Source organism: Choloepus didactylus, chromosome 2 (assembly GCF_015220235.1).
Source record: "Choloepus didactylus isolate mChoDid1 chromosome 2, mChoDid1.pri, whole genome shotgun sequence".
Classification (NCBI taxonomy): domain Eukaryota; kingdom Metazoa; phylum Chordata; class Mammalia; order Pilosa; family Megalonychidae; genus Choloepus; species Choloepus didactylus.
In genome coordinates, this window is record NC_051308.1 from 69,189,394 (window position 1) to 69,212,858 (window position 23,465).

The following is a 23,465-nucleotide window of genomic DNA, read 5'->3' on the forward strand; positions in this document are numbered from 1 at the left end:
ATTCAGGAAGATTTCAAAGTTTGGGGCTGAATCACTGGTAGAATGGAATTTCCTGAGATGAGGAAACTGGGGAGGAAAAGGTGTTGAAGAAAGATCAAGAGTTTATTTTTGGACATACTAGTTTTAGAATGTCTTATTAGACCTCTAATTATTTATAGTTCCTCAAAGATTCCATACCCCCTTTGTTTATAAAGGTTCTTTGTCTTTCAGAGCCAGCAAATGAAGAACAGATAGTATTGTACTCAAGGTACTTTATAATCTCTTTGTCCTTATTTTTTTTATTAATGATTCATGTGTAGATGATTTTACCAATTCCAGATTCTATTAGCAGGTTTTTAACATTTTTCTCTCTTACAGTGATTTAACTTTAAATAACTTGTGCTATATTTTTTTCTTTAACTTTTTACTGTGGTTATATACATATATATGTATGTATGTGTGTGTGTATATATATATATATATATATATATATATATATATATATATAATAAAATTCCATTTTTACTTAAGTGTATAATTCGGTGGCGTTAATTATATTTATAATGGTGTGCTCCCATCACCACAATCCATTACCAAAATTTTTCATCACCAAAAACAGAAACTATACTCATTAAGCAATAATTACCCATTTCCCCTTCCAGCAGCCTCTAGCAATCTCCAGTCTACTTTCTATCACTATGAATTTACTTATTCTAGACATTTCATGTAAGTGGAATCATATAATATTTGTCCTTTTGTGTTTGACTTATTTTACTGAGGATAATGTTCTCAAGGTTCAGCCATGTTGTAACATGTAAAGAACTTCATTTTTTATAGTTAAATAATATTCCATTATATGTATATAACACATTTTGTTTACCTGTTCATCTATTGATGGACACCTGGTTTTTTGTCACCTTTTGGCTATTGTTAATAATGCTGATATGAACATTGGTGTTTAGGTATCTGTTTGAGTCCCTGCTTTCAATTCCTTGGGGCATACAAAAATAGGGCAATGAAAAAAAAAAAAACAAAGCATGCCAAATGTGCAGCTGTCAATCTGCTGGCCCTCTGGATATTAAAGAATTCAACTCTGTATTCAACATTTAGCCTTAGGTTTAAGGAATTTTAATGCCTCAAAGAGTTCTGCCCTGCCACTTGTTATCTGAACTGGGTATCAGAAATTTATGTAAACATAACAAGAGAACAAAAATGCCAGAAAATCCTTATTTACTGGCCTCTTATCCAAAATAGAACCAAAAGAAATTAAACATATACAGTAATGCAGAAGTGTCAAGTCTCGCTGATGTGGTTTACAAAGTTAAAAACTGAATCTTAAAGCAAACACATGAGAAACACTTCTGAATTTTGTAACTGGTCTGTGCAGGAAAATGTGCTTCTGGATTTCTTTTTAAAAGTGCTTATTATCTAGAATTTACTTTTAAATCAAACTTGAGTATAATAAAAAAACAGATTACCAACCAAACAGGAATGATTCAGGTAATGCAATAAAATGGAGAGTACATTGATTTTAATCAGATTTTATAAAAGAATTAACATGTAGATTTCCCATTAGTCTTTCATTGTTATCCATTGCGGTAACTATGGCAACAAATTTTAAGTCTCCAAATTAGATATCCTTTTTGCTTAACTTTGCAACTTTTGCTCAAAGAGTCTGTCTTTGTGCCAATCACTTTATAAGTTTATTAGTTTACAAATGATTGCAACATCCCGTGAATAAAATGGACATGTAAAATGATTCAGTATTTTAAATAACTTTAAGCTCTGTACTGCAGCTCTTCTTCATAAAGAATATTGAACCAGCAAGTAGCAGATTCAGCTCAGCAAGGCTCTGATGCCCCAGTGGAAATTACGACTTAAAAGCTTTAAGTGGCACAGCCTTGCTTTGCTTTACTCTTGTAGGTAACCAATTAAGAATATATTTCAGGAAACAGTTCGTATCTTCACGTAGCCAGGAAAAAGTTTAATTTACTGAGTAGGTTTCCTGTCATTATCCTGGCACTATCATAAAGTGGTTTTAGATTTAGACCTGAAAAAGCTACTGTGATTTAGAAGACTTAAATTTTCTAAACCAATTATTAAACAACGATTAAACTTTTATTGACTCTAAATGAAACATAATATTGCAAGTCCTCGTAATCCATAGGCTCAGTACAGGAAAGTTACCCAAAACGGGTTGCAACTTTACTAACTTGATGCTGACTTGCCCACTTAGGTGGTTTTACTTTTCAAGAAAGAGAAGTGGTAAGGAATGGCCAGTATTTGTATTTATCAGGAAAAATACAGTCAAGGCCCCACTGCTCAGTCCAAGATACTTCAGATGAGCAAAATGTAAAGGCTATAACTTATATTGGATGTCAGTTGACAGAGTATCCACTAAAATATCTATTAGCTAATGTCTTCAGTAACTGCTGCTATAGGGGCACTCAAAGCTCATGTCTGTATGTTGGAAATATTTTCTTTAAAGCAACATTGGTCCAAACATATGACAATAGACACACTTAGCCGCCTTCTTTTGGAGGGGTATATCAGCCATTTTTCTCGTGTATCTGTACAATGGAATTATAGGATCGTTGAGCTCTTCCTAGATGACATTGATTCTTATTTGCACCAAACTGCACTCTGGCTTTGCCTTTAACTAAGGTGATATTAATTTGCTTGATGACCGATTCTATTGATTAGGCACTGTTCCGGCCCTGTTTTGGGAGAAGTTCCATACATAATGCACCTCCACCTAACACAGACCCTCCAGAGAGAATGGGTAATACCACTCGAACAAATGGAGGATCAAATGGAAAGTTATCCTTAAAGGAGAAGTTAAGTAAAATATATTATATGCCTTCTTTTTCTTTTAAGATCTGAAGATCACTGTGCAAAGGACTATCAAGATCAACCTTCTGCAGTTTAACATGCCAGTTATATAAACTATCATTTATGAGTTCCACTGAATAAATCCCTGTTTTATAACTCTATGATCTGTATATGTCCCTGAGCTCTTTCATAAGTCTATCTGAAGCTTGCACTGACCTAGACACTGTACCATTTAGACGGTCTTGCCTTTGTGTCTTCCTAATTTTCTCTAATATTGCCAAATTTTCTTTTTCAATTCCTTCATCCTCTGACTTTTTTCCACTAATAGGCTCTTCTTCTTTCATCCCATAGTGATCCAAGTCTTCTATATCTTCAACCATCTCTTCCTCCTCCTCCTTTTCGGAAGTCACTTCTTCCGTTGTCCCATTCTGACCCGTGGGTAGTGGCTGAGTTAGCATCTCATCATCCAGGTGCTTAGGAAGGTTCTATAATCTGCAGAGTTCACTTATCAACCACTTCAGTTGCTGACGAAGAGAATTATTGTTTTTAGTATCTTCTAGATGTTCCAGCACTGTTGTCACGTTTGGGTCGTCGGAATCCACAAACCTCATTGGTGAAGAAGATGGTTAAGATTGCGTGATGTTGCAGTGGAGGGTGAGAGGCGGCGGCGAGTGCGGGCTGCCGGGCGTTGCAGGCGGCGGCGACATCCGGAACTGGCAGTGCAGCTCCTCCAGCTTCCAGGGGACCGTGCGAAATCGCTCGTGGTTCTTGTCAAAGATTGACGCCTGGAACTTCAGCTCGGCCTTGAGCCCTGACACGGTCTTCTTACCTTCCTCTGCGGCGGAAAGGGTGCGGAAGGGAAGCCGGCCCGGCCACTAATGCTTGGAATGTTTGGTAAATTCACCAAACATTGGTCTGTTAAGATTTTCTATATCTTCTTGAGGCAGTTTAGATAAATTGAATGTTTTTAGGTTATCTAGGTTTCTAGATTTCATCTAGGTTGTCTAGTTTGTTGGCATACAATTTTTCAGAGTATTCTCTTATAATCTTTTTTTATTCTGTAATGTCAATATAATGTCTTTACTTTCATTTCTGATTTTAGTTAATTGTGTCTTCTCTCTTTCCTTAATCAGTCTAACTAGTTTGTCAGTTCAGAAAACCTACTTTTGGTTTTGTTGATTCTCTGAATTCTCTTTCTATTCTTTATTTCATGTATCGCCACTCTAATCTTTATTTCCTTCCTTCTGTTAATATCAGGTCTAGTTTGCTCTCCTTTTTCTAGATCTTCATGGTATGAAATTGAGGTCTTTTTAATTTTTTGAAGTAGGCATTTACAGCTATAAATTTCCCTCTGAACACTGACTTTGCTGAATTCCATATGTTTTGGTATGTTGCATTTTTGTTTTCTTTTGTCTTACAGTATTTTTTAATTTCCCTTGTGATTTTTTCTTTGACACATTGGTTGTTTAACCATGTACTTTTTAACTGCCCAGCTGTTTTTTCAGGAATTTCCTCATTCTCATATTTAGAAATCTTTGTTGATTATTTTTGAAATCATTGTAATTTATTGTAGAGTTCTGATGCTGTATTTTTTCTACTAGTGTGATTTAGTTTCCCTAAAAAATTACTTTACCCTATTAAAATCACAAGGTGACCTTAACTTTGCCCACTTTTTTCTTTCTGGAGTCTTCAGTGTGTCTTCTCATGGATGATATAGTTACTTGAACAGAGATTTGTTATTGATAAATAATACTTTTCCTAAAACAATGACATTGAGAATCAGATAAAATTTTATCTTTCTGAGGAAGTACTAGCTGTAGATTCCTAGGAGTAGAAATTTAGCATAGAGAATAAAACCAAATTCCGATTTTTCCACCTCTTGTTATATAGTCTAGAAAAGTTACTTGCCACCTTCAAGTCATGCTTTCATCATCTATAAAATTAAGTTAATAATAGAAACAAACACATGAGAATTTAAATGAGATAATCCACATGAAGTGATCAGCACAGTGCCTGACACATAGTAAATGCTTAATAAAAGACATTATTATTTTTGTCACTAAAGGATATGCTATTAAATAAAATATGCTTTTATCACTGTGATGGTTATGCTCATGTGTCAACTTGACCAGGTGACGGTGTCCAGGCATCTGGTCAAGCAAACACTGGCCTAACCTTTATTGAAAGGACATTTGTGGCTGGTTAATAAACCAGAAGGCTGGTTTTTTAAATCATCAGTCAGTTGATTGCATCTGTGGCTGATCACATCAATAAAGGGAGTGTCTTCCACAATGAGAGAATTCAATCCCCTGGATTTAATCCAATCAGTTGAAGACTTTTAAGGGACAAGAGAGAGAACTTTCATTTTTTCTTCAGCCCGTCAGCCTCTCCTGGGGAGTTCATCAAAGACTTTCATCAGAGTCGCAGCCTACCCTACAGAATTTGGATTCATACATCCCCATAGTTGCGTGAGGCACTTTTATAAAATCTCATATTAACATATGATTCTGTTTCCCTAGAGAACCATGACTAATACAAGCACTTACTCATTGCAAATAACTGATTAGGTCTATGATGGATATAAAGATAATATACCTAGTCAGTTCCCACCAAAAGTTTACAATACAGTTGCAGAAATAAGAGTTCTTTTCTGAATACTTGTCTGTCTCTTCCATCACCTGCAGAGATGGGGAGTGAGGAGAAATGATGTATTCAGTTCTGGACACAAAAACCCTAAGAAGACTCTAAAACCAAAAGTGGAAATTGAGGGTTTTACTGAAAGGCAGTAGGGATTGGAGGCCTGAGAATCTATGCTGGAATCAGAAAGACCTGGGCTTGACTCTCTGCCTGGCTCCATCATTTGTTCATTTTGTGATTTAAGTAACAGTTTCATCATCTGAATAATGGGACTCAGCTCACCCACCTTGCAGAGTTATTGGGATGATAAGTGATCATAATATAATATTTTAGCACAACAACTGGCAAAAAGGCTGCACAAAAATGTGGTTCTAAAAAGGGGTACCATTGTGCTTTTCAGATCCAGAATTCAGGTAAGACATCTAGGCTGGGGAATGCTGATGACCGTTGAAGCTTCGGTGGGTGACAGAATACGTCTAATGAGCAAGAAAAGCTGTCCTGGTCCTGGCATTATATGAAGCATTTTTCTGCCTTTGAGTGCAGACAGGTATCTCTTAAAACTTGGCCTTTGTGAAGTTTCATTTCCTAGAGTATTCATAATTAAATTACTACTTGCATACTACATAGAGAGAACTTGCTCACTTCTATATCTTTAGGATAATGACTGCAACCATCTTCACGATATCCTTTGTATGATATGATCATAGCTCTTTTGAGATTGTCAGAATCTCAAAATCAATCATTATTCAGTCACATGAGAGTCCTCTCAATATTAGAGGCTGACCTGCATGCATGCGACTGGAAAAAGTTGGAATTTTAGTCTTTAATAAGCAAAATTCTATTTGATGTAGGGAGAAAGTGTGGATTATAGAGTCAGAAAGTCCTTTGTTGTAGTCCTGGCTTGATTTCTTAATTTTTTTGAGTGAGCTAAGACAAGTTTTTAATTTCCCTGAAATTTAGCTTTCTCAAGGTTAAAATGTAGTTGATAATAACTTCTTTACCCTTTTATTGTGAGAGTTAATAAATGCAAAATGCCCATCACAGTGCCTGGCACCTAGTAGCTTCCAAGTTTCTTCCTGGAAACAACCTCAGCATCTTGTTGGTTTTTATTCCCCTCTTCTCAAAGAATAAGCAATGATGAGACTTATCACCAACTCTTTAAGCTAATAATAACATTCATTTATGGCAACTCTAGAAACAAACTGTCAAACTGACACATAAAAACTGAACTAGCACGTACACTCCAATTTTAGAGTTGGAGTTGTAATTTGCATATAAATCACTGAAGGGCTGGGGTGCTATCAGACAGCATTACAGCCCAAGAACAGACTATATTTTCCTTAACTGTCTTTTATTATTTTTCTCACTCACAGAGGCCTGTGAAAAAGAACTCAGTTACAAGTGCTGCCAGAGAAACACATCTAAGTGTCTAATGATATAGCTAAATGCATTCTTAATTAGAAGCAGCAAGATGAGGTGTAATCCTGTCAAGAAGTTAAATTATCCAGTAGATATTCCCACCCCTTTCTGTATACCATTCCTTTTAAAGTATAAGTTTCAAACTAAGCATGTTTATAGATCTGTCATATTCCTTTCTTGTATTGAAAAGTTTCCTCTCCTTATTAAGAATGGAAGTTCTTTAATGAGAGGGGTAATTGTTACAAGCACTGCTTATTTACTATCATAGCTCTCTTCTGCATTGTCCTTATTTAATCATTTATCTTTTCTCCCTTCTAGCCCTTGAATATATTGAGGGTTTGGACCATGTTTTATTTGCCTTCTGCACATTGCTTGAAACTAGTCCAATGCTTCCCATGAATTAAGGATTTAATGAAATATTAATGCAGAATACATTTGAACATAATAAATTGAGAGGCACTGTGAATACTCAGTTTACTCTCCTATCCCTATTATTTCCCATTATATGTTCCTGTGTCAGTTTGGATATGTTATGTTCCCCCTCCCCCCAAAAAAAAACCATGATATTTTAATCCAATCTTGTAGGATATTGGGATTAGGTTGTTTCCATGGAGATGTGACCCACCCAACTGTGAGTGACAGCTTTGGTTTTGGTGTGACCTCTGATTGAATGTTTCCTTGGAGGTGTGGCCCGCCCATTCATTGTGGGCCTTGATTAGTTCACTGGAGTCTTATAAACAAGCTCACAAACAGAAGGACCTTAGAGCTGCAGCTTAGAGAGACATTTTGAAGACGGTCGTTGAAAGTTGACACTGACATTTTGGAGAATGCCATTTTGAAACACCACCTGGTAGCAAGCAGATGCCAGCTACACGTGCCTTCCCAGCTAACAGAGGTTTTCTGGATGCCAATGGTCTTTCTCCAGTGAAGATACACTATTGTTGATGCTTTACCTTGGACACTTTATGGCCTTAAGACTGTAACTTTGTAACCAAATAACCCCCCTTTATAAAAGCCAATCCATTTCTGGTGGTGTGTAAAATAGCAGCATTAGCAAACCGGAACAATTCCATTTTGTTTTTCTTTTCATATCTTAACTACTGCTTTCTTTTATTTTGATTCTCACAAGGTGTATTACATTCATACCATGTGCTGTCTTTTAATAGCTGCCTATTTTTAGGACCACAATTATCTGCTGGGTACTGGGTTACCGTCTGCATCCATTAACTCAATTCATGCAACCTACTTGTAGTTCAGGTTCCGTTATTACCCCTGTAGGGTCCTTTTTTTTGTAGGGCTTGAATCTTTCAACTACTGACCCATGTAGCATTAAAGGTCCTAGTCTTTCGGTCTCACTACTGTCTGCCTCTGTACAGGGATAAAGATGCATTTCTAGTAGGGTCATTTGAGGATCAAGTAAAATAATGTATATCAAAGTTCCTCATGTACTATGAAGCCATTATTGATTTTTGGAAATGAATTATTATTCTTTCTAAGACATTCTGCCCATAAGCTGTTAACATTTGAAAATGCCCCTGGTCAAATTCTTACATACTTGTTTCTCATTTTAAACAAGATTGTAGGGCAAGGGGACAATGGTAAATGCCAGATTCTGGGTGGTGTCTTAGGAAGAGGCAAATGCTGCTGCATGTGTGGCAGGCAGACAAAAACTGCATTAGATGAGAAAGACATTGTTTGTTTCAAATTCAACGACATGTCCTCATGATTTCTTCCTCTTTTTGCCTCTTAATTCTTTGGCTTTGCATTTTGAATTCTTTCAGCACTTACTTTCTTTGCCTTTTGGTGTTTCTAATGACATTTCTAGCTAGTTGCCCACAGTTGCTCCCCCAGGGCCTCAAACGGAAGGTGCTCCCAGTTGGTACTGGCTGGGGTAGCTCCAGCCTGGGATCTCCTCTGCACACCTTTCATCTTGGACAGTGGGGACAGCCCTGGGATACTGAGTGGGAGGACCACAGCCTCTCACCTCTGACAAGCTGGTAGGCTGACTCTTCTACCCTCCGCCTTCTTCCTTCCAACTCTCTTTCCTTCCATCAATACTGACTACCCAATAAGTTTTTCAGTTCCTGGCTTAAACAACTTATTTGTTAATTAAAGACAAAGAGTTTCATCTCATTACTAGAACTTGGGCATCATTGCTTTTATTTCCTGGTAAATCCTCTTTCCAGAGGAGACCTAACCATCAGTGATGTTTTAAACCAAATTATGTGAGTTTATCAGCAGCAGTAACTAGGGATAGCCATAATAACAACCTTCCATATTAAAATATTCTGTGTTGATAATGGCATTTTGAATTTGGAGGGGGACTGTGTTCCTATTGGATACATATTTATGTATCTAGTAGAACTTTATACATTTACTTTACATTTGGCTTGGCTGTGAGAGGCAGTACTTGTAGACGTTAAATATTATAGTCAGAAAAATCTTGGTTCTAGCCAGGAGTACTTAAAAAAATTGTTTAACTTCTCAAAGCTTTGATTCTTCTCCCCTGAGTAGAATTGGGGAATGGGAGGAGGAGTATAGGAACTACACAGAGAGGATCTCCTGACCACTCTCTCCAATGCATCCCTTACCCCCTACCCCAGTCCTCTTGGTCATATTATTTTGCTTTTCTTTCTTTATAACATGTATTATAATCTGATGTAACTCTACTTGTTTGATAATATTTTTATTACCTAAAGACAATATAAGCTCCACGAGGGCAGGCATGTTTTCTGCTTTGTTTTTTGGTGATTCTCCATGTCTGAGGACCAAGTTTGTAGACAGTAGATGCTCAACAACTGTTTGTTGAATGAATGAATAACATATCTAAAACAGTTAGTATAATACCTGCTACATAGAAAAAACCAGTACATGATCATTATCATTATTATAAATATGGTGATGAGCTTACAATGAGAATCAAAGTGTCATTGATGTGTTCTTTTATTTCTTAAGGTTTGATTGGATCCTTTGGGTTCCTACTCTCTGTTCTGCACAATTTCCCTGTAAGAGCTCATCCAGTCCATGACTCAGTCATGGTAACAGCTTCCAGATTCACCTTTCTGCTCTTTACCTCTGTGTGGAGTCCCACTTAGGGCATGTAGGCATCTCACATTCGAGATGTTCTTCCTCATTCCTGCTCCTTTTATCTGTTAATGACATCTGTAATCACCCTGCTACTCAAATTAAATGTTGGATCAGCCTTGATCACTCTCTCAATCCCCACATATGATCAGGGCACAATTTCCCTTCAGAAATACCTCCCTTTTCCATATTTGCATAGTTCAGAATATAATTGTCTCACATTTGGGCTTTTACAGCAACTAATAATATGTTTAAGTTTAATTGAATGCAGTATCAAGAACTTTATATGTTTACATGCACTTTATAAGTACAAAAACCTAGGAAGTAGATATTATTAATGTTATAGTTATTATAATTTTACAGATAAAAATAAACAAGATTCAGAGTAATTAAGCAGTTTGCTTAAAATTCTCAGAGCTGCTGATTATTGAATCCAGGATTCAACTTAGATCTGATTCCAGAGCCAATGCCATCTTCTCAATCTTCCTAATTACCAAAAGATTCTCCTTTCTCCATCCTGCATTCCAGGCCATGCTGATTTTTCCTCTTCTCTGAGTGATCTTCTACTTATTCTTCAAGACACATCTCAAGCATCACCTCTTCTACTCTTCTCAGATTCCACCTGGTAGAGGTAGGTTCTTCTGCTGTGTCCCCACAGCAGTGTATATACTTGACTACCTTGGCCATTATTATTTTGTATTTAAATTATCAGGTCATGTATCTCTCATCTCTCTGCTAGATTATGAATTCCTTGAGAGCAGAAACCTTACCTACCTAATATTTGTACGTACAATATCCACGCTCAATAGGAGCTGGGTAAATTTTTATTAAACTAATGCTTCTATAAATTCAATTGAGTATTTATTGAGGAATTTAATACTTGATCATTTCTTCTTATAAGAATGCTATCCATTTTTTTTCCTACTAAAATATATAATTAGCAATTTAGAATACCTCATTTTTAAACTATTTTTTTTCTCCCTCTGGTTTTCTATTAACAACATAGGGAGGTTCTTACAAACAGTCCCTTTCTATTTGTATGCCAAGTTCCCAAGTCTTTTTTTTGTGTGTGCCCTCTAGATGTCCTGATATCTTTAATCTCTCAGCCTAGATATTTTCCTAACCTACAACTCTATACCTGCATCCTATACTCCTAAGTTTTCTTTTATGCTTGGCAACAGGTAAAGTGTTAGCACTAGTGTTTCACTTCTTTACTTATATCTTGAATTTAGATTTCATTTTTCATCTTCTATGACCAGTAGTGAAAATATGGGGAAGATATTTTTGAGTAGTATGGTCTTAGATTTTCTTCAAATCACATCCTATTATGTCCTTGAAGAAATCTTCTTGTGTCTTTCTGTAATCATTCCTCCAAAATTGGTAAAAATCCCTTTGCAGCTCATGAAACCATGGTGTGACTGAAGAATTATAAATAGGAAAGTGTTCATCTCTGCCAAGATGCTTGTAGAAATCTCTGTCACTATCTTCTTTTGGAAGGTAAAACTTTGTTTTTGTTCAGAGACAAAGAAGACTTATCTTGCATATCTCCAGAATTTGAAAATGTAAATACAAAAATGGAAAAAATCATAAATATATATTCATATTTTGATCTCAAAAGTAGGTCTAGTAATATGGTTTTAACTTTGAATAGCAAAGTACTAAGGATAAAACAAATTCATCACATGTATTAATATGGATATATCTTTATAACTATTTGATAAACATTAAAATAATTATTAATTTAAATGTGTCTCAAGAAAAATGAACAAGATATAGAATATTATTCAATTAAGAGGATCTTAAACTACATAACCTCAGTTAAAGGGGGGGGGTGGAGTGAGACAGGGATTGTTCATAGTTTACAAACATCTGCAACATGTGTGACATTTAGAAGACTGTCTATGTGTGTCAAAGTTCAGGTTTTGAAGATTTAAAGAGAAAAACAAAGCAAAATTTACTCTTCTAGGTACCAATAAATTGTAATGTTCATAGAATAAAGAATACAGTAGTCTGAGAATTAATGCATCACCAGGAAAAGAGGGAGAGCTTTGTTTCAATGAATGGTCAAATCTGTTCCAAACCACTTTCCAAAACCAAGAGAAACTATGAATATTTACAGATGATTCCAAGGGGAAAAATTGTGTCTTGAATTTTTTCTTCCTTCAGGAATTCAAAATTAAGTGTCTTATAATTTCTAAAATCTTTTGAGTATAAAAGACTATAGATCAGCTTTTACACTCATAAATGTTATATTGAGCTTCTGAATATAGGTATTGAATCCTGGACTCTTAATACGGTTTTAAAGCAACAGTGAGATATAATGTCAAATAAATATGTTAAATTGCGTACACTTTCCAGGAAAACTATGGAAAGTAAAAAGATTGTACTCTCACTGATGTAATATGCCAATGTTAGGCCCTTGGCAACTGCTAGAAAATATATTTAGTGTGACTTTGAAACATATTCATATATTTATATGTCTTTAGTTTATATTTGGATTTATTGATTATTAGGATCATGAGATGAATCCACATTGCGAGGAAAAATCTCAAATATAGGAATGAAATTTTTCTAACCTTAACAATGTAAGTGAAAGAAGAGATGAAGAAAGTCATACATTTTAGTAGCTTACAATCATAAAGAATTTTTCACATGTAGAAAATGTATGTGATCTGGAAGTTCAGTTATGAACATAAAAGTGGGAAAACTTTTATAGGTAAAATACCTCTCAAGAACACGTCTTTTTGATATTGCTCATGGAAGAATACAAGTTGATTATACTCTATCAAGTTTGTCTATTAAGTAAAGTTATTAAGAACATTAAATATGATACATTCAAGCAGAGGCACAATTCATATGGTTATAAGTTTAAAAGAACTGATTTCTGTATTATGATAACACAATATCATTAAGAGGAAAGCATCCATTATTTGGCTAGTTCAGTAAAAGCTTTATAATGTTGGCGTATAATGAAGAAAGATCTTGCTTTGCCTTTTATATTAACTGATCTACACAGGTATGCCTTAAATCATGTTATTCATGTTATAAGAATTCTAGAGTCCATGCCTTTGGGGATCTGTATCTCTTTGGGAACTAGAAATCAATTTATAGTTTGATTTCTTTTATTTCATTCCTGCTCAATTTCTGATTTGTTGTTTTGTAAATTAAAAGATCAATCTGCTGTCTTCAATTTAAACTTTCAAGTGGTAATCAGGAATTGTTGTTGGACTGAATAGTCTTCAAAAGTTTTTGATACATTTCTGACTTTAGAAACCTGGGATAGGAATCCCTTTCCATATGCATATACACTATTTTTTGAGCCTCTTCAAAACATGTTTGAGTGGGTTCTTGAATGTTCCTGATGATGGTTTCTCTTGTTGAGCTGTCGATGTTAATCTGAAAAGTGAAATTACATGTAGAACATAAGTAGGCATGATTGAAGATAGAAACATAACGGAAAGATTAATTTATCCCCCCTCCTCTTTTCAGCAGAATAGGGCAATTTGTTTGCAGTTTTGTAGATATCTAAAAAGATTTATAAGAGATAAACTCCTTGCTTTTTAATATAACACCTCTATATCCTAGAGGGAAAAACATGAGGCCCGAGATCAGGGAAATCTCAGAAACCATTGCTTACTTAGGAGGATGCAAGAGGTTTGTTAATGTCAGTTTACAAACAAGGAAGTTTATGAGATGGAGATTTCTTTTAAGGAAAAGGGAAGTTGGTGTTATTTTAAAATTTATCTTTCTTAATAGTCATGAATGTCAGTTTGATTGACTATGTCCTGAAATGGGAAGAAAGTGAGGAGACGTGGCAAAATAGAGGAAGGAAGTGGTTATTTCAATAAACCAAGAATTTTTCAGGCAAGAGTTTTAGGGAACAAGTCAATGACATACGACTGCCCTCAGTGATAGGACATTTTATACCATCCTCTATTGTAGCTCCTTAATGGGAATTTTCATTCTTCACTTTCTCTACTAGGAACAGTCTCATTGCACCTGTTTCACTCATAACTATTTTTTTGAGTATTACTATTGTAAATGTCTTTTGGGCTTGCTAGCATTAAATGAAGATGACTAATGAACTCTGGTGTGGTGGTGCTGACTTTACCCAACACCACTGGGAGTGTCAGCATGCCTATTTATGGTACCTGTAGTTCCTTCTGGCAAGGTCAGTTCTTTTTCAAAAGACTTCTTTTTTGTCTTTACCTTTCCCGGATTTAAGATAATTGGGTCTTGGAATCCTAACTACCACCTAACTGCTATGTGACACTGGGCAAGTCAATTAACTTCACAGATTCTCAGGTCTCTGATCTGTAAAATAAGGTTAACAGTATTGACTTTATAGCATTAGGAGATAATAGATGCAAAGTGACTGGTACATAATAGGTGCTTGATAGATATTAGTGCCCTCCCAAGGATGCACTGATTTACATTTCCTGTCATTGTATTTAGTTACCTCTCTAGGAGACTGTGGTTGGATGTAGATCTTATACAGCTTCTTTGCATTAGAAATTCTGCTCCACCGTGAGGCAATTTTCTTATAGGTTTCACATGCCATCCAGAATTTAATATTTTCATCACTGTGCTCCATTTTTAAGTATGCTGCATAGACTACTGGGCCATCTAAAAGTAGTGGGAAAATCCATTTATATTTGTGGATTAAAATTATAAAAACCTGAGCAATACTTAATGTAGTTTAAATCAAAAGTGTGAATCAAAGCTCCCAAATTATTTAACAAGTGAATATGATGTAATATTATATGTGACACACTTTGGTCTAGCTGTCAGAAGCATGTTTTAATAATGTCATCTGTGGTGAGGTCATCCCTTTATTAGTGGTTATTTAGAATAAAATGCCTACCGGGTGGATGGCCTGAGACAGAAGAAGTCACAAGGAGCTGGATGTGTAGATAGAGCCCTGATCATGAAGCTGACATAACCTCTGTCACACTGAAGAGAAAGAGCATGGTTTAGAATTTAAAGAGGCAGGTGAAGGTTGGAAGTAAAATATCCAAGACAGTTAAGAGTGATAAGTTGATTAGTTTGTGCAGCCTGGAGGGTTTCTCAAGATCCAGTCAGAGCAGGAGATCATGGATAAATAAAAATTTAGCTTCATATTCATGGTTTATGATTTAAATCAGAAATAAAGACTGGGAAAAGAATGGAATTTAAGCCATGTGTTGGAAATTCATATCTCAGAATCTAGACAGGACAGGATATGCGAAGCACAATGAGAAGTGATACTTGATGCCAGAGATGGTTATCTTCAGTTCCTGCCTAAAACTGCCTTTCTAACTTGAGAGGGCAAACATGTGTGTGATGGTTTGATGCTGTACAGACCCCAGAAAAGTATGTTCTTAAAGTTAATCCATTCCTGTGGGTGTGGACTTACCGTAAGTAGGATCTTTTGGTGAGTGGAATCTTAAGTTGTGACCCACCTTGTTCAGGGTGGGTCTTAATCCTCTTACTGGAGTTCTTTATAAGAGAATGAAATTCAGACAGAGAGAGAAAGTCAAGGAAGAAAGAAGTTGAAAGCAAGGAAACCTGGAAGAGAAAGGAGAAACCAGCAGATGTCTCCATGTGCTGTGCCATGTGACAGAAGAGTCCAGGATCACTAGCAGCCTGTCTTCAGGAAGAAGGTATCATCTTGATGACTTGATTTGGACATTTTCACAATCTCAGAATTCTAAGCTTGTAAACTAATAAATTCCTATTGTAAAAATCAACCAATTTCTGGTATGTTGTTTTCAGCAGCCTAGCAAACTAGAACAATGTGGGAGGAGCTTTTCTAATTGAGGTACTATTTTTTAGGTGCTAGTGTTTGAGGATGAGTGTTAAGGTTGCCCTCATAAATCTCAGGCATCAACCAGAATCTTGGAGAGAACTAATTATTCTCAGGATGAGCACTGGGGGAGAGCTATGAACTTCTTTTGGTCACTAGGAAATCTCTTGGCATATCTGAGCAACTGAATTGCTAAAAGATTAAACAGCATGTAAGTTTCAACTGATGTGATTGTAAATACGTGCAGCACACTGAATTTGTGACCACTTGGAGACTGACTGTAGACAAAGAGGTTTGATAAATAGTGTCTTGGTTATTATCATTATTTGGTACTAGAAATAATGATAATCACAATAGAATGTAATGGTAAGTAAAATCATATTTTCCCTGATCTTCACTTAAGAGATTAAATTGAGTTTCCCAGAAATAAAGAGCCAGGCCCCTTGACCCCTTGGCTTCCATAGGCTCTGCCACTGGTGATACAAGAATAAAAGAAAACAAATAAGGTACTTTGTACTTAAGAAAAATAAAAAAGGCAGGCCTCATCTAAGGAGGCATTAGGGTTGGGAAAGACTGGCAGTCTACAAGGAATATGACATCCCCTCTAATACACAAAATCAGAGCATGACCTACTATTATTATGAGAGCAAGTGCAGCCTTCATGACATTGGGTGGGAGATGGTTCAACAGGTACATCTGATGGGAGGATTAGATGGGAGGTGGAGGATGTATAGAAATGTAATCTAAGAAGTGCTATGCATTACATACATTCCTGTCCAATGGGGGAATACACATTTCAATCAAGAAGTTTATTTTCACTACTAAATGATACTAACGTGTCTGGCCTCATCATAGGCACAGAAAGCTGGGGACAGAGAACACAGAGCAATTGGTGCTCGTGTTTACAAAGTAGTTGAATGGGTAGGGAAGACTAAAACAATAATACAAATTAAAACAAAAATCCATGTCTGGCTTAACAAGTGAAGCTGGTAGCCAATATTTCTCAGTACGTATTGAAAGAAACAGAGTTCTGTAATAAGGGTAATTAATATAGTTTGTACCTAGAGGAAGTCTGAGTAAATGTTTCAGTAGGAAAAGAGAACAAGGACTCTGAAATAAAGAAATAAGCTATGGCAAAGGGAAAGAATAAGATACCAGATAAAATCTACAGATCTTGGAATGAGGGTCAGCCACACAGGCTAATCATTTTTATTAGCTTCTTGGATGGTTGAGTGGATAGATAGGTGGGGAGAGGGAGATGACCTGGAAATCAAGATTAGATTCCAAGATATAGAATTCAGAATGTGTTTATATTTTTATTATGTTGAGCTTAATCATACAGTAAAATGTTTATAGATTCTCTTTTCAAATGATAGTTCAAAACTTCTCAGCATGCCCACATCCTCTGCTTAAGGAGAGTTTCATGCATTGCAATATACATGTATACATAGATTCTTATGTGGAAGATTATAGTATTGTTCTCAGTTTTTCTTTGACCATCTTGTAGGAAAATTATACTCCCATGCCCTATTGATCTTTGCCTTGGCCACTGGACCTGCTTTTAGCCAATGAAATACATGCAGAAGTGCCATATAGGGTCCAAGCAGAATGTTTTAGAACCACCATGTTCTCCCCTCTTCCCTCAAGCCTACACCTCCTTCCATGAGAATGGCACATTCTAAAAGAGCTCCTCCCTTAGCCCAAAGGCCAGAATGAAGACACATGGAGTAGAGCTGGAACAGACTCTAGTTGGGTAATGAGAGAGAAATGAAACTTTTTTGTTGTCAACCATTGACATTTTAGTGTCATTTGTTACTACATCATAACCTGGTGAAAGCTATCCTGGGTTGCTTGAACCTGCCTGATATTTAAGATTGATTCTGGTGTGTAGAGTGAGTAACCTCTGGTGATTGGTACCTTTTACACAATTCTGTCCATAAGAAGCTAATTCCTGTTTGAGTAAACTGCAAGTCACCCAAGTAAACAGCTGAAAATGCATCTGTATAAAAGTGTTTCAGGAATTTTAGTAATTTAAAAAATTTTAAAGTAAGAAATGATGAATTGCTCAGGATTTGGAATTGATTCATAAAGTGAATTACTACATGGAAAATCTTTTCCAAATCAGGCAATGTAGTCCATTCTGAAGTTTTAAATGATATTTCTTCCTGAGCATTATGCTCAAGAGAGCATGATTCTGCTTGAGCAGCGTGAATAAGGGATAAACAGCAGAACTGCTCATTTAAGCTGGGAGGATGGAAGGAGAGGTTAAATTGAGAGGTCTATGTCATACATAGCATATGCCTTTTCCTTGAAGAATGAGAGTGGTGCCTTTGGGACTCTAGCTTGTTCTTTTAAAACTAGTCATCAAAATTAGTATTTCCATGACACACAAGATGACACATACCAGTATTCTTGATGCAGAAGTGAAATGTGAGATTTTTCTTGGCTTAGTTAGAACAGTGGCCCATCTATTCCAGGATTAGGTTTTCTTGAAGGCAGCAAGACTCATTGTACATTAAATTCTAAAGGTGAGAAATGCTCCAATCTTCCATTAGAAATGTGGATAAACCAATTTGAAATCCATTTTATTTTCAATCTGAATCACTGGAGATAATGAATTCCATGTACCAGCTTGTGTGTGAGGTTTTGTAGTAAATTTTCTGTTTTATTAAAATTGTCTGGTTTGGCTTTCAGGATATTAATCTTCTCTGATTTTTCTCCTAACTTCTCTTTGCTTTATGAAGATAGCTTAAAATACTACTGATTGGTTTTAAATACAAAAACTTCTAATAAAGATAACAACCATTGTTAATTTCTTGATATATTTTCTTTTATGTTTTCAATCTTTTATTCATGTCGAACTGCCTAGCAAGCTACCGTTCATCGATCTACACAAGCACATATGCACACACACAAATCACCTTATCGGCATTATATTGTGAAAGCATTTTGCAGCTCTGTTTCAAACTTTATATTATTGAGCAAACGTGTTCTCCTTTTTACTTTTAATGGTTACCAAATAGCCCATTGCAGGGCTTGGCCATTATATATTTAGCCACCCTACTATTATTGGACATTTATATTGTTTTGCTTTTTTTGTTATAAATTACTCTACCTTGATTATTTTGGCTTACAGATCTTTGAATCTCCTATTATTTTCTTAGAATTGATTCAAAGGAGTGGAATTATTGGATTGAAGATGTAATATTTTTTGAGACTCTTGATAAATATTGTAAAATTGCTTTCAGAAAGACTTGATTACTTTTCACTACCACCAGCAGTGTAGAAGTGTCTACTCACTCCTCATTTCCAATCTGCTCAGGTAACCAGTGACTTATACTTGGTTAAATTTATATTTTTAAAATACTAACATTTAAACTTTTTTTCTTTGTTCTTTACCATTTTTATTTTTTCTGTGAATTTCAAATCTTTTGTCTATTTTCTTTTGCAGTGTTAGTTTTCTTGAATTTTTCAGATCTCTCTCTATGTTAACGACATTGCTCTGACGTATTTATTGCATATCTTCTATTTATATTTCAAATATTATTTTTGTTTATGATGTATATTTGTAAACAATTTAATCTGAAAAAGTCTCAGTTCATCTCCTCGATCATGTCTTCAATATTTTCTGCATTTCTATTAGAGAAAAATCTCTAAATCTCTAAAACAGTAATCTGGCCAAGACCCTCCTCTGTTTATAACCTTTCAACATTTTCTGATTGCCCGAATGATAGCCAGACCTCTTGGCAGCAGCTGCCAGGCTCCTTAGATTCAGCACCTTCTACCTTTCCAGCACCTTCTCTTGTCCCTCTGGACACACAGTCTTTGTTCCGGGTGTGTTATTCCTGGCCAAGCAGTATGTGGCACCCAAGCTGCTGATATACTCTTCCTTCTGTGTGGAAGCTTTATACCCTGATCTTCAAGATGGCTTAGGCATCTTGATTTGTGAAAAAAATTTCTCTGACACCCCCAGTTTATATAAGTGCTTCCTGTCAATTGACACATAGCACCTAGTACACACCTATTTTAATTTTGGCGCTATCCCCCTCTATACCACACTCTACTCTATTATTAGTTTACTTCTATTACTTTGCCACTTGCCTGTGAACACTCTGAGGATTAGGACTGCAGCTTTACTCATTTTATATGTGCTGCCTGATAGTAGCTTGTACTGAATAAATAAATGTTTGCCAATCAAGGCTTTTGGATCCCTTATGCTTCTACATTTTTAAAGTGACTTCCCATAGACTTGAAAAGTGAAGAAGCAGGCCCTAATTATTCAGCATTCAGGAAGTACTGAAAACCAGGGGATAATACCTGGAGCACTGTTACTGCTTGGTTTTCTGGGGGAAGACAAGAAATGCACCAGCTGAACAGAGATGTGCATAAAAGGCCAGGTTTTTTGTTTTCATTTTTTTTTTTCTATGAAGTTCAATAAGTGCATGAGAAGTAAGCAAAGACAAAAAAAAGCTAAACGGAAAAGGCTGAGACAAGGCAGGCAGTGTAGATAATATGAGGGTTGATGAAGGGAACCATGGCAACAGCTGTGGTTGGTGGAGATTAGAGGGAAGGATGATGTAGGAAGCTGCCAGTACCCAGTGAGCAGCATAGAATCTCTGCCTCTGGGATCAGGATGCACATGAGGAGTCAGCAACATCCGTCAGTAATTTCTAATGTCCGCCTAGTTCCCTAATGAAATGAAGATGCACTGACCAAGCATTAGGTAGTTCCTTAATGTGTAGCCGTGCCTTTCATTGCTTTCAGCAATTTGCTGTTCCTATGTTATGCAACCCAGCATTTACAAAGTTGTTTGTACTTGATTGTGATAATTTACAAAGACAGGAAAATACATATATGCCCAAGGATGATTTCAACCAATATTAAAACATTCATGCAAAGCCTCTTAGATTCAGAACTGCTCTCTACCCGGAGTGACTCAACTATGTGTCTGCTTTTTATCTGGGCTGAAGCATCCTGAACCTGAAGCTGTGCTGTCTCACTTGAAATCATCACTGCAAATTTTAAATGGGCAAGCAAAGCCAAGTCATTGTACTATCCTTCCTTAATATTAAGACTCTCCTGATCTCCCATTTCACACCTTCTCCATCTTTAAAATGCCAGCAGACTCTCTCCTCAGCTTTCTGCCAATGATCTTGCCTCAAACTTCATGGAGAACACAGACTTACATGGATGGAGATTTCATCTTCCCTCCACCAAATCAACCAACATCTGTATCTATACCTGCCCTCTGTAACTTCCTTCTTGATTAGAGTGGAGAACATGTCCCTGTTCCTTTTTAGGCTGGCCAAACAATTCTTTTCCAGCTCCCAAGTAGTTTTGCTTTTTCCCTTGCTTCCATTTCTTTATTGCTTTTACAATTATCCCCACTCTCTTCCATGTCTTGGTTTCTTTCTCTCTAATGGTTCATTACTATCATCATATAACTATGCTTCCATTACTTCCCAATTAAAAATGATAACAACTATTGACCCCATGACTCCAATATTTACCTCATGCCTCTTCCAGCTATTGCAATTTTCTCTGCTGCCCTTCACAGCAAAACTTATGTAAATAATCACCTATATTATCTGTTTCACTTTCTCTTGTCCCACCCGTCTCCACCATGCTCCTGGTACTGCTCTTGCCAAGGCACCACTGACTTCCTTATTGCTGTATCCAATAGTCACTCTTCTTTCCTCATATTACCTGAGTTCTCAGCAACATTTGACAGAGTTCACTGCTCCCTTCCTGAAACATTCTCTTCTTTGGTTTCCATAATATTACACTATATGGTCATCCTTAACTCATTGGATGCTCCTTTTCAGTCTCCTTGACTGACTCCTCCTCTTCTTCTGGACTTGGAAATATTTTAGTGCACTTAGACTCCATCTCTGGATCTCTGCTTTTCTCTATCTGAACTCTCCCTCTAAGAGGTCTCATAGCCCCATGGCTTTATGATTTATATGCTAATTCGTCCTAGCCCTGACTTCCCCAATGAGTTCCAGTCTCACCTGTTCTACTGCAACAGCCTTCTAACTGGTCTGTCTGCTTCTAGTCTTCACAAGAGAACCAGAGGGATCTTTAAAAAACACACTATGTCTTGCTACTTGCAGTTTAAGGTAATTTTTGTCACCTACAGGGCACTATGTTCCTATCCCATTGGACTTCTTTCAGTTGTTTGAAGACATTAGCCTCACTTCTGTCCCAGGTTCTGTGTTTCCCCAGACCTCATATGACTAGTTGCTTCTCATTGTTCAGCTCTTAGCTCAAATTTTACCCTCTCTTGACAGTTCTCTAACTATTTGGTCAAATTGAACTCTTGCTCCTGTCTCTATCATATCATGTGGTTTTATTCTCTCAAAGCACTTGCCTCTTTCAGGAATGAATCATTAATTTTTTTGTTTTTTCCTCCCTCTAGAGGGAGCATATGAGCACACGGTAAGCTTTGTTCACCCCTTTGTTCATCTACCAGGCACGTGGTAGGGTTGAATGAAATATCTAAGGAAGTTAGACAGTTGTGGTTTTACTAAACTTCCTTTTATTTATATTAAACATCTTTTCTCAAATATCGCTTGACCTCCCCTATTCTCATAATTTGAGATTTGGTCAATCTGAGTATGAGCTCTCTGTGTTGATTTCCTGGCATTATAGATTTTGATTATTTCTCAGTCTTGACCTTTCCAGTTTGAAGAGTCCTGGGCTTTTTTTTTTCTTTTTTTTTTTTTCACCGAACTTTTTCATTTTTATTGAGATTGTTCAGATACCATACAATTATCGAAAGATCCAAAGTGTACAATCACTTGGCCCTGGGTACCCTCATACAGCTGTGCATCCATCACACTTAATTTTTGTTCGATTTTTAGAAACTTTTCATTACTCCAGACAAGAAATAAAGTGAAAGATGAAAAAAGAAAAAAAGAAAAGGAAACTCTAATCCTCCCCTATCCCTAACCAACCCCCCTCAATTGTTGACTCCTAGTATTGATATAGTACATTTGTTACTGTTTATGAAAAAATGTTGAAATACTACTAACTGTAGTATATAGTTTGTAATAGGTATATAGTTCTTCCCTATATGCCCCTCTATTATTAACTTCTAATTGTATTGTCATACATTTGTTCTGGTTCATGGAAGCGATTTCTAGTATTTGTACAGTTGATCATGAACATTGCCCACCATAGGATTCAGTTTTACACATTCCCATCTTTTGACCTCCAACTTTCCTTCTGGTGACATATATGACTCTGAGCTTCCCCTTTCCACCTCATTCACACACCATTCGGCGCTGTTAGTTATTCTCACATCTTGCTACAAATACCCCTGTTCATTTCCAAACATTTAAGTTCATCCTAATTGAACATTCTGCTCATACTAAGCAACCACTCCCCATTCTTAAGCCTCATCCTATATCTTGGTACCTTATATCTCATGTCTGTGAGTTTACATATTGTAATTAGTTCCTATCAGTGAGACCCTGCAATAATTGTCCTAATGTGTCTGGCTTATTTCACTCAGTATATTGCCCTCGAGGTTTTGTCATCAACCCATTTTTTTTTAATATGGTTTTGTTCACTCACCATACATTCCATCCCAAGTAGATAATCGATGGTTTTCTGCATGGTCATACATTTATGTGTTCACCACCTTCACCACTATCTATATAAGAGCATCTACATTTCTTCCACAAGGCAGGAGGGAGAGTCAAAGACGGTAGAGAAGCAAAAGAAA

At 36.4% G+C, this 23,465-nt stretch overlaps 1 protein-coding gene and 1 pseudogene across 3 annotated transcripts in view; both read right to left on the reverse strand.

Moving 5' to 3' along the window:
• Nucleotides 1–2,501: 2,501 nt before the first annotated feature.
• On the reverse strand, nucleotides 2,502–8,257 carry LOC119511887 (annotated as a pseudogene).
• Nucleotides 8,258–13,130: 4,873 nt separating this feature from the next.
• The window catches only part of RGS13 (regulator of G protein signaling 13), a 28,766-nt gene continuing 18,431 nt past the window's right edge, over nucleotides 13,131–23,465 (reverse strand). For all 3 annotated transcript variants that reach the window (XM_037812476.1, XM_037812483.1, XM_037812487.1), the window contains 2 exons: nucleotides 14,411–14,577; nucleotides 13,131–13,347 (listed from right to left, as the gene is read on the reverse strand). In XM_037812476.1, the coding sequence (XP_037668404.1) occupies nucleotides 13,162–13,347; nucleotides 14,411–14,577 (353 nt within the window). In that variant the 3' untranslated portion in view covers nucleotides 13,131–13,161. The remainder of the gene's footprint in view (nucleotides 13,348–14,410; nucleotides 14,578–23,465) is intronic.